Source organism: Meles meles, chromosome 20 (genome assembly GCF_922984935.1).
Source record: "Meles meles chromosome 20, mMelMel3.1 paternal haplotype, whole genome shotgun sequence".
Lineage (NCBI taxonomy): Eukaryota > Metazoa > Chordata > Mammalia > Carnivora > Mustelidae > Meles > Meles meles.
Genome location: NC_060085.1, coordinates 8,326,115 through 8,337,354, shown reverse-complemented (window position 1 = coordinate 8,337,354; position 11,240 = coordinate 8,326,115). Strand labels below are relative to the sequence as shown.

At 63.0% G+C, this 11,240-nt stretch overlaps 1 protein-coding gene across 6 annotated transcripts; it reads right to left on the bottom strand.

Annotated features, from left to right (window-relative positions):
- Positions 1-288: 288 nt before the first annotated feature.
- On the bottom strand, positions 289-11,238 carry PRKCSH (protein kinase C substrate 80K-H). Of its 6 annotated transcripts, none has more exons than XM_045991031.1 (18): positions 11,164-11,238; positions 10,623-10,775; positions 10,314-10,430; positions 9,639-9,734; positions 9,483-9,540; positions 8,472-8,589; positions 6,877-7,006; positions 4,465-4,549; positions 3,783-3,861; positions 3,034-3,120; positions 2,556-2,747; positions 2,384-2,453; positions 1,844-1,913; positions 1,481-1,570; positions 1,205-1,279; positions 1,019-1,118; positions 756-930; positions 289-642 (listed from the first exon to the last, which is right to left on the bottom strand). In XM_045991031.1, the coding sequence occupies exons 2-17, from the start codon at positions 10,696-10,698 to the stop codon at positions 784-786; spliced, it is 1,590 nt and encodes a 529-aa protein (XP_045846987.1). In that variant the 5' UTR covers positions 10,699-10,775; positions 11,164-11,238; the 3' UTR covers positions 289-642; positions 756-783. The 6 variants fall into 6 exon arrangements, with proteins under 6 accessions (XP_045846987.1, XP_045846983.1, XP_045846985.1 ...); XM_045991027.1 differs by having other exon boundaries at positions 290-642; positions 2,384-2,483; XM_045991029.1 differs by having other exon boundaries at positions 290-642; positions 2,384-2,483; positions 2,577-2,747.
- Between the last annotated feature and the right edge of the window lie 2 nt (positions 11,239-11,240).

Below are 11,240 nucleotides of genomic sequence, written 5' to 3'. Positions count from 1 at the left end.
TGGAGCCCCGAGGACACACCTGGGACTCAGGGTGGGTGGGAAACGGGTGCAGGCAGAAACCGGGAGGTCAGTGGCCCGGGTCCTATCTGCCCTGTGGTGCTGGGCTTTGCTCCATGGCCCATGGAGCATCTCAGATGTCAATCAGGCTCCGATGATACCCCAGGTGTGGCACCAGCCCGATGGGGGAGAAGGTCTGGGCACCATCCCTGGAAAGTCACTTCTCCCCAGTTCCTCCCTCCGCCCATCCCTGGCCCCTTTACACCTGAGCAAAGAAAGGCAGACACAGCCCGGTTGGGTGGGGGGATCGTGTTTATTGTTTTGAGGTCACAGGTCAAGTCACTCATCCCCACCTGGGAGGGAGGCAGGCACCCTGGGCAGGGGTGGGCTTGGGGTGCCCAGAGTGGGCAAACTCCTTTATTCCACCTTTGGAGGCCGCTGGGCCCGGGAACACGGCTGGGCCCTGCCCTGCCCCCCCCCCCCCCCCCCCCCCCCCCCCCCCGAGCAGGGCGGAGAGCAGGGCCCGGAGCTCCACTCGGTTCCGACCCCCGCTGGGTGGGTGAGGGGACCGGAGCGGGGGCCTTGGTCCACAGACAGCGGGGTGGGTGGGCGACGCCGCTGGGGCTATGTCCGTGCCTTGAGGTTCTGGGGCCAGAGAAAGACCACGTGAGAAAGCTGGAGACGGAGGCGGGGAGAGAAGTTTTGCTCAGACCCTGGCGCAACCCCAGGCGGAGGTGGCACCGCAGCTTCCTGCCCACCTGGCGCCCCGGGGCAGGGAGGGGGTGGCTAGAGCTCGTCGTGGTCGCCGTCGGCGGGCGGCTCGGGCGGTGGCTCCGCGCAGGCCGCCGGCGTCATCAGCTCCATGAGGTACTCGCAGCGGCTGGGCTCCGTGGTGCTGGTCACCACCGTCTCCTTTCCGCACAGCAGGCGCACCTGGGACGGGCAGGTAAGGGCTCAGGTGGGCCTGGCCCCCCAACCCCCGCTCCCCCAACCCCCCCACCCCACCGGCCCCGGCACTCACGGTGGTGGAGCGGTTGGGCCCCTGCCAGCAGCCCGTGCCCTGCTCGTACTTCATGGCGCTGAACTTGTCGTGCTCAGGGCCGGCCCACGAGCCCCAGGTGCTGTGGGAGAGCAGGGGTGGTGAGGGTGGGGGGCGCTGGCCGGGGCAGGGGTGCTGGGGGAGGGGATCCATTCGACGCCCACTCACCCGAGGCTGGTGGGGGAGCCGCCGAGCTTGGGTTTCTGAGAGACGAGCTTGAAGGGACAGAGCCGGTAGACATACCTGTCACAAGACAGGGATGGTGGGCGGGGACACAGGACCCTAACCTCCTCCGTGCGCCCACACCCAGGGCACAGGGGCACCTCAAACTCCGCCCACCGCCCTTGAGCCCACCCCCCCCCACGCTTCCCCCCTCCTCGCTCAGGCTGGCGCAGGGCCCCATGTCCACTCTCCACCCGCCCCGCTGGCCAGTGGGGGGCGCACTCGTTGGTGGTGAGCTCGTAGCACTGGCTGTACAAGTAGGCAAACTCTCCGTTGGGGCCGAAGTCGAAGGAAATCTCCTGCTCCAAGTTCCTGGAAGGGGAGGCCAAGCCACTAAGGGGCAGCGTCGTTCAGGGGAACACAGGGAGGCCCACCGTGTTGTCCCACTCTAGCAGTGGAGGGCCACTCGGGGGCTGGGCTCAGGCTCCCCACCGTCTGGGGACCCTCCCCACGGGAGCCACCCCTGCCTTAGCACAGGTAGCCGGGGCAACTCCCCATTACCACTTCCTCTGGGGAGCTGGGGGGGGGGCGGCTGCTGGGGGGTGGAGACATGGCCTTGCCCGGGGCCAGCCCCCACCCCCTCACCTGATGGACTCCTCCATGTCCCTCAAGGACCGCTCAGCCTCCTCAAACTTGCTGCGGGCCTCCTGGGCGGCTGGAGGGGGTGGGCAGTGTGGGAAGAGGTCTGAGGCGCCCCAAGCACCCCCCAGAAGAGGGAGGGGGTGCTTCGGATACACGTGCATCCTCCAGCCTCCAGGCCTGCTAGGCCACCCGCCCCACCCCCCAGGCCTCCACAGCCTCAGGGCGGACCCTGCCCCGCAGCACAGGCTCTCCACTCCTGCGGAAGGAGGGCCAGGACTCCCGGGACCTCGCTGGCTCCCAGCCCGCCTGCCTGCCGGGGAGGCACAAACAAGCAGCAGCCAGTGGAGGCGGGAGGGCCCCTGGGGCCCATGGCGGCAAGGATGGCTTCTCCAGGCCCCAGATGCCCCTCCCTAGGCTTGCTCAGGGCCAATGCAAGCCGGCCTTGGGAAGCCAGTGAGGCCCACGTCGAGGGTCCCCGCAGGTGTGGATCACGGGGAGCATGAAATCGGGCAGGGTCCCCTCCCTCCCCGGCCTGGCCCTCACCGTCAATGAAGGCCTGAGTCTGCTCATCGTAGGGGGGCATTTTGTCCTCTTCCGTGGGGCTGGCAGCAGGCTGCGGGGGAACCAGTGGGGGTGGGGCCCCCTGGGGGAGGGGCAGAGTCAGCCAGGAACCCAGCCCCCACCCAAACACCCCCCTTCTCCCCCAAACACACACCTGGGACTGCTCCCCCTGCACCTGGGAATCTTCCTCCTCCTCTTCCTCCTCCTCCTCTTCTTCCGTCTCCTCTTCGTCCTCGTCCTCCTCTTCCTCTTCCATGGGCGGCGAGGGCACTGGGGGCTGCTCCTCCTTGGGCTCTGTCAGGGCAGGCTCAGAAGGTGCAGGCGGGGGGCTGGCGGGGAGCACCTGCTGGGTGGGCGGGTAATGGGTGCTACGGGCTCAGTGGTCTGCCCGCCTCCCGGCTCAAGTCCAAGCTCACACCATCACCCCACGGGCAGCCTCCGTGTCTCCGCCCCTTCCTGGGGGCCTGGAGGGAGGGACAGACAGCTGATGGGAGGGGCCCTCCACGGAGGGTGCCCGGATGACCCAGCTGGCCAGGGTGGCCCTGTGCCAGGAGCAGAGGCAGTTCCTTTGTGAGGCATTTGGGAGGGAGGCCCGGAGGGGGTACTGCATCTCCTCCCCTACCCCGACTGACCTCAGACCTGTACTTGTCCCTGATGGCAGCCCAGACGCGGTCGTAGAAGGCAGAAGCGTCAGTTTGCGAGTCTCCACCCAGCAGGGCCTGTGTGCGTGTTGGGGGTCAGCGTCAAGATCGGGGCCTCCACGTGCGCCCCTGTGCCCCAGGCACTCTCGAGGGGGGGGCCTCAGGCTCCGGTGCCTGGTGCCTGGCACGGCTGTGCTCTGACCACCCAGGGCTAGGCCTGGGCGCTGAGGCCGAGCAGCCCGAAGGGGGCAGCACAGGCCCGTGGGAAAGAGGGCGGCCCCGAGGAGAGGAGCATGTGGGGTGGGGGAGAGAAACAGAGGCAGAGAGGGAGAGGGAGCTCCAGAGCACTGGCAGCAGAGGTCGCTGGGCCCCGGGGAAGAGGCAGAGGCCAGGGCGGGACATGAAGGAGCAACAGCATGGATGCAGCCCCAGCTAGGACAGAGAGCCAAGGCCTGCACGGGAGGAGGGCAGAGCGGGGGCACACGCTCGGGGGAGCACGTGGGGCCAGGCGGGTGGGGAATCTGGCGCACTCCTAACCCGGTCCCAAAGGGCAGGGAGGAGAGCTGGGCTTCCAGCCTCCTGCCCCCCACCCCAGGCAAGGCCAAGTGGCATCGGCCATGCCAGGCACCCTGGCAGCCCTGGGAGCAGCCCCAGGCCAGCCTGGCCCCTGCCCCCTGGCCCTGAGGTCACCCGGGGACGAGACCTCTACAAGTCCCAGGGCAGGGAGAAGGATGGGGTACCTGAGCTTCCCCTTCTGAGAGTGCCCCGTCACCGTCGGTGTCCAGCTCCGGATGGGTCTGCAGCTCGGTGACCGAGACCCTGCAGGCGTGCACGGAGAGGCCGGCAGAGCGGTGAGGCCCACTGGCTCCAGGCACTGCTACCTGCTTCCCCTCTTGCCAGGGCCCCTCCCCTAGAACTTATTTTAGGACCTCAAAGTGGGAGGAGCAGAAGTTGGGAGGTGGTGAGCTCTGGGGTTGGGGTCAGAGGGGGGCCCAGCCCCGTCTCCTGCCCTGTCCTGAGAACTCCGCAGCCTTCAAGGGGCTCAAAGGAGAGACAGAGACTCCCTGTTCCCGACAGCCCCCCTTCGCTCAGCCATTAGCCTGGGTCACCCAGCAAGTTCAGGGGCACGGTGGGATTAAAAGGGGTCTGGCTTTCATCAGAGTGACCCAGGCCACAGAACGTGCTTGGGTAAAGTAATAGGACCCCCCAGCTACCTGACCTGGCTCCTTCGGCAGGGTGGGGAGGGTCCTTCATTTACCCTCAGCGTTTTTCTGTATCTGCTTTATACTCAAGTAACAAGGGCTTGGTCAGCTACGGTTTGGGACTCACTAGGGACCCGTGCTGAGGAGGCAGGGCTCAGGCGCAGGGTAGGGGGAGGTGGGAGGAGGGACCCCAGGCCCAGGGCAGGAGAGGTAGACTCACGCCCCATCCAGATCGTCATCCAGCTCCTGGAAGGCGCTGGCCGCCATCTCCCGTTCCCGCTGGGCCTTGGAGGCGGCCTGCTGCTCTGTGGAGGGGCCGGCTCCGTCACCCACCGCCCCGAGGCCTGCCCCGCCCCAACACCCCACGTGTCCCACTGCGCGCCTGGCCCCGCACTGGTGCCGAGTCAGGCCAAGGAAAAGCACAGAGCGGGGCTGGGAGCTGTGAGCTGCCAAAAGCTGGCCAGGGTGGGTGGGGACCAAGAAAGAGGCAAGAAGTGCCAATAGCGGGGAGACTCCGAAGTGGGGAGCTGGGAGGGTTTGCAGACATGGGGGGGAGGGGCTTGAAGGCACCCTGGGACCTTGGGTTTGAATAAGCAGGAGTTAGACTGTGCAAGCCTGGAGGGGAGATCACGCATCGGCCATGTCTGGGAGGCCCCAGGAGAAGCAGCCCGTGCACCCCAGGCCCGCTCTCCAACACTGAAGGTCAAGATGGACACTGGGGCGGGGTGTGGCCAAGATAGGAAGGCTTCCTGGGGGTCCCAGGAGTGTCCCAGGAATGCAAGGGAACTGGGCTGTAGCCAGTGGCCACAGGGCCATAGATGGACCTCTACTTGGATGGACGGTGCCCCCTCTGCTGGCCTGACCCCCACCAGTCATGCTGGACAGTCATGCCGCTCCAGGGATGGAGCACACTCTGGGCCTCCGCTCAGCCGTCTACAACGGGACCAGCGGGGTTCCCTTGGCCCCCCGTGCCTCATCCCCAGAGGGCCCACCACACCCCAGCAGACCAGGCTGGCAACTGTCCCTCTCTCAGATGAGGGTGTGAGGCTGGCTGGCTGAAGGGACCTGCCCACGGTCACCCGGCTGGTGAAGGGCAGGGCCAGGTGCCGAGACACAGGGTGGGTTAGGAAGTCAGCTTCCACCGGGATGAACAGAGAGAGGAGACTCCCCGACTTCCAAGCACTGGGCAGGAAGGCAGAGGTTGGGGACAGCTGTCTGAGTGGTGGGGCCTGAGTGTGCTTCTCAGCGGAGGGGAGGTATCTGCTGGACACGGCCCAGGAAAGAGGGAACATAACAAAGTCCAGGGTCTCCCAAGAGCAGCAGGGGTGAGAGCCAGGGTCTGGAGGCAGAAATAGCCTCTGCTGAGGGAGGAAGGGGAGGTTGCAGATGCCACTGGGGTTCTGGCCCAGAGACCCCCCTTGCTGCTCACTTGCCCCTGGGCCATGGCTCCCACCACACTTGGGGTAAAAGACCAAGTCCTCCCCACGGTCCCCGAGGCCCTGCCCTGGTCTCTCCCCCTCCCCCTCTGATTCTCTTCCCTCCCTCCCTCCTGCCACATGGCCTCCTTACTGTCCCTTAAAAACCAGACATGAGGCTGCCTCAGGGCCTTTGCACCCGTGCCCTCTGCCTGGCTCACTCCTCTTGGCAGGCACGGGCTAGCTCCATCTCGTTCAGTGCTCAACTACTGGCACCTGGGGTGTCCCTGGCACGCAGCAGGTACCCCATGAACACTGATGAACTGCTGCATCACCGACTGTGAGGAACCAAGGAGAGAGAGGAAGGGACAAAGAATGCAGCAGGTGCCCAGGGAGATGGAGATCAGCAGTGTGGACTCAGAGACGGGCTGCCCAGCTCCTGGTTACCAGCCCGGGAAGTAGCCAGGGCCACACTTCCAAATCCTTCCTGCAATGCCTGGTCCTCTAACTAGTCTGGAAGGGGTTTCTGGCCCACCTCTCCCATCTGGCCTGCTTCCACAGGGTGACCCCCACTGGACAGACTGAGGACGAGGGCCAAGGCTCCCAATTTACCAAATTTGGCAGCACAACCTGCCCAAATCAAGAAAATGCTGAACAAAGTGGAAAAAACCATTTCAACCAACTGAAGTAACATAAATTGCCAGGGCAACGAGCCATTCAGGAAGGTTAAAGAACATGGAAGCTCCCGGCAAATCTGGAGGTCTGTGCTGATGAGAATTTGTGAGGCAAGGGAGAGGGAATCAACGTCGTCCCCCACCCATAACTGAGCTGTGACCTCACCCCAGGGTTGTCCCCTCAAGGAGAGGCTGGGCCGGAAATCCCCAGCCTGTGCTCCCACCTCAGCTCACGCTGCCTGACAGGTTGGAGGGGCCTCCGGCCTTTGCTTTGGATTCAGTGTTCCCATGTGGCTGGCAGAAAGAAGAGCATCTCCTCTCGGGGAAAAAAACCCCTCTGCTAGGTGGCAGATTATTCCTCCGAATGACTTTCGAATGCAGTGACCAACGCACAGGCGAAGCCAACAAGGCGCGTGGGGGACTGAGGCACCATGATTGACAGTCAGCAGACACACGCGAGCCGACGGGTGATAAGCGGCGCTCCCGGGCCCAGGCACTTCCCAGCCAGAGACAAGGGCCGGCTCTGGCCAGCCCGGGACGTACCTTCCCACCGCTTCTGGTGCTGGTCTTTGGCCTCCTTCTCCGGCTTCTCGGCCTCCTCCTTCACCAGGCGCAGCATCTCCACCTGGTCCTCCAGGGACTTCTTCCCAGCCTGTAGCTCAGCGAGCTTTTCCTGGGTGGGCAAAAGGCAAGATGCCATGTCTCCTGTTCTGCCTTCTTCCCGAGTGCCACCTTCCTGCCTCCACTCCACAGGGCGGCCACGGGTGACCTTCCCGAAGCGCACGCCTCCCCAGGTCTCCCTCTTCCTGCGGTTCCCCCGAGCTCCCTGCGGAGAACCCCGAACACCTCGAGGCAGCCCCCCAGGGCCTGCCGAGCCGGGCCCACCGCTCCAGCCCCATCTGCCCCAACGCTTTCTTACCCCGCAGGGTCCAACTTCCCTGGGAGCATTTAGGTCCCCCACAGGCCCCCTGCCTCCCGTCCTTCACACATGCTTTCCCTCTGCCTAGAACACTCTGCATGGCTGACTCTGAATTACCCCACAGATTTCAGTTTAGATAGAGGCCTTCTCCTCCAGAAGCCGTCCCTGCTTCCTGCCCCCACAACAGGTGGGAGGAGGAGGGAGACCAGGCACAAGTCTCCTCTAGGCCTCAAAGCCCCAACCCAATGTCCCTTTTTCCAGTGGCCCTGAGCGTCACTTTGGCCACCTGTCCCTCTCAGTGGACAATGGGCCCCTGAAGCAGCTCCAGGTCTGTTTCCTGTCTCCGCCCACTACATCGCAGCACATCCAGGGCCTCTGTGGATATTTCGAGAAGGAACGAGTGTGCTGTGGGGCCCCAAGCTGAAGGTCTTAGCCTAAGCCCCGCCATGGGATCATTTTCGTCCTAATACCCCGCCCCACACCTCAGCCTGGGCTGTTCCCAGGATCCTCCTACCGCCCCCATGAGGGCAAAAGTCACTCAAAGCCAACCTCACTGCATGGCTCCCCAACTATCCTCTGAACCCAGAAGGGACATCACTGCACCCCCCCCAACCCCCCAACTCAGGAGGGGCCTGACCAGCCAGGGCATAGAGGGGAGAAAGACCCGGAACCTTCCTTGGGCAGAAAAACAGAGCTGAAGCCCTCCTGCGAAGAGCCTGGCAGAAGTCCAGGGAAGGGCTGAGGACTCTGACCCGTCCAGCAGCCCAGGGAGTGGCCTGGGCATACGATTTCTTCCAGCTCTTGCAGCACTTGCCCTATAGAACTACCCCCGCTGCTGTGACAACGTCTTGAGTCCTCCCCTCGAACAGGGGGAGGTCACATGGTTATTGGCCTCATCCTACAGATGAGGGCACCTCGGAACCAGGATACAGCTAGGCATCCCTCCTATTCTGGGATGCAGGAGGAGAGCTCCTCTGAGCCCGCTTCAGCCCCTCGAGGCTCTGCACAACACCCATGCTGACCACCACCTGTAACGGCTTAACCAATGACTGAACAGCCAGCAGACAAATGGGTAAACCAAGGCACACACAGACAGTAACTGGCCCTGGGACTCGATTAGTCACGGGCGGGTGTCAATCCCACCCAGCCTCGCCAGCCCAAGACTCTAGGAGGCCTCAGGGCCCAGAATGTTCTGGGCTGTCCGCGCAGGGTCCCTCACCTGCTTCTCCTCCCGAGTCTTCTTCCAGTCCTCGATAAGGATCTTCTTCAGGCGGAACCCCTCTCGCGTGACCTCTGCCATCTGCTGCAGTGTCTCTCTCTCCTTCCGGCCCTTCTCTCTGCGGTGGAGGGAAGACACAAGCACCCCCAGGGAGGCCCTTAGGGCTCACCAGCTCGGCCTCTTCCAAAAGGGCTCAACCCACCTGCAGCCCACCCCATAGGGGAAAATTTAAAGAGCAAACCCTCCTCCCCCCCTTCCCCAGGCTCAGCGCTCGTCATCCCTGTCCCCGAGAGGAGGGATAGCGGTCAGAGTTTGCTCACTGTAGGGACCTAGGAGAGGGGCTAGGGAACGCTCAGATGTGGGGCTAGAGGTTGGCCCCCAAAAGAGAAAGAAAGGCACAGAAATCAGACGCCTGGAGGAGAAGGCCGTCCGATGGGTAACTGGGCTGCCCTTGACCCACCCCATACCTAAAAGATCTTCCATCAGGCAAATTTACAAAAGTACTGGGATTTTCAGCTTCTCTGAAAAACGAATCTAACTTGGCCACCTGCCTTCAACCGACCAAAAAGTCAAGGGGCAAGTGTTTCCTTTAGAGGCCACAATGCCCACCACTCAGCTGCCTTTTGCTGTTTCTACCATCTGCCGCGGGCATTTCAGTTTTCAGGGTCTGCTGCGAGAGCGGAGCGATTCAGAGATGGGAGTCTCTTGAGTCAGACCGGCCTGGGTTCAAGTCCTGGCTCTGATCTGACCTAGCTGTGGGAACCCTGGGGAAGTCACTTTTTATCCTGAGCTTGACTTTTCTCCTCTGCTGAACTGGGAAACAACTGCGCCTGCTTCTGGGCCGGGGATGGAGTGGCGACGTGGTGTTCATTCACAAGGCCCTGGCAGAGTGAGCACTCGATGGACCAAAGCAGGAAAGAGAGGGGCTTGGGTCACTGGGTGGGGTGAGGCTAGGACTCCGGGGAGGGGAGGAGGGGGAGCGGGGGAGGGCAGCAGGTGCCAGCCACATACTTGCAGGTGTTCTCACAGACGATCCCGCTGTTGTATTCATCGGTCCCGTCACAGCAGTCTGAGAGCAGAAGCAGGGATGGGATCAGACCGGACAGTGGCTCCTCCATACTTCCCCCCCACTGCCAATCTCCCCAACCCCGGTGTGATCTCACTCACCACAAACTCCGTCGTTGACCCATCGGGAGGAGATGTACAGGGCTTTGTAGCCCGTGTTGGTGCAGTGGAAGCTGCCGTTAGGACAGGCGGCTGTACCTGTGGGAGGAAGGTAGTTTTCCAGGTGACCTCAGGGCTAACTCATCACATCCACCCACAGACAGATCCCCCGGACACACGTGCACACGCACAGCACGTGAGGACCACCGATGCACAGAAAGGGAAGGAAGGGCCTCGGGGACTGAAATCAAACTCTCCCATGTTCTCTCCTGCCTCTCACCAAGGCCCTCAGAACGAGGCCCAGCCCACTGCTCTATCCCTTGCCTCCATTTCTGTCTTTGTCTGCCCTTCCGTCCCACCTTCTCTCCCATCTCTGGATATTTGCACCTGCTGGCACCTCCATTTTCAGCACACTTCAGGGTTCGGTGGAGACCTCACTTCCTGACCCCCCAGGCTGGGCGAGGGGTGGGGATGGAGGGGCTCTCTGGGCTCCCCTAGCAGCTATGACCCTCCTCACCAAACAACTCACTTCTATGCCTGCTTTCCCCCACTCAACAGGGAGCCATGGGAGGGCAGGACTGGGTCTGTCTTGATCACTAACCGCACGGCAGGGGCTGGCATTTCCCAGGCACTCAAAAAACCTCGAATGAATGAATGAATGAACAGAGAAAGACTCACCTGGCTCATCTGAGCCATCCTTGCAGTCACAGTAGTCATCATTGACCTGATCAAAAGGGACGGTGGCAGAGCCGTCCAGGCAAGTGAAAGGCTTGGACTCGTCATAGAAGTGATGGTCTGGGATGGAGGAGGTAAGGGGCTCATCAGCCCAAGGCACGAAGAGGCCGTCTCAGCCGCTGAGCATTGCCACCTTCCCTAGCCAGAGGCCAGGAAACTGAGGCAGAAGGCTCAAAGTGCCTACCCGAGGAGCCAAGTTGGCCCCTCCCACACCCTACCCCCACCTCCAGCCACCTCCAGTGGCGGACTCACTAGTGAGGGAGACGCCCCGGGGCCTCTTGACCTCCACGGCCCAGCACAGGGGCAGCAGCAACAGGAACAGTAACATCTCGCAGAAGCTCAAAGGCCGGAAAGAGGTTCTAGGGGGAGGAAGCCGGCTGCGGGGAGATGGGCTGTGCACCCACGCTGCGGCAAGAAAGGGACCGCCGGTCAGTGGGAGAGGGCTACTTCCAGCCGAAGGAAGTCACCTCTTCCTCCAGCCAGCTGGACTCCTCCACCGCTTCCGGGCAATGGGGGCTCACTCTGCTTCCGATATGGGCGGGGTGGGGGGCTCTCCCCAGTCTTGCCCAGAGGGAGTCTCATTTTTTTCTTATCAAGGGGGAAGACTCACAACCTCCGCTCCCTGCCCGGGGAGGGGCGCGGGTGGGTAGGGTTGGTGAGCTATCCAATTCCCGCCAATTGGCCAAAGGGGTTAACAGTCTCCCACTCCACCGACGAACACCCTCGAGCTGCCCCCAATAAGAAATTGAGGTGACCCCCACCACCCCACCCCGCGCGTTAATTCACCACCTACACGAGGCCGGGGCAAAGGTCAATATCCACCGCGCCCCCCAGCCCAGCAGCCAACCGTTCGTCCAGAAAAAAGAAAGC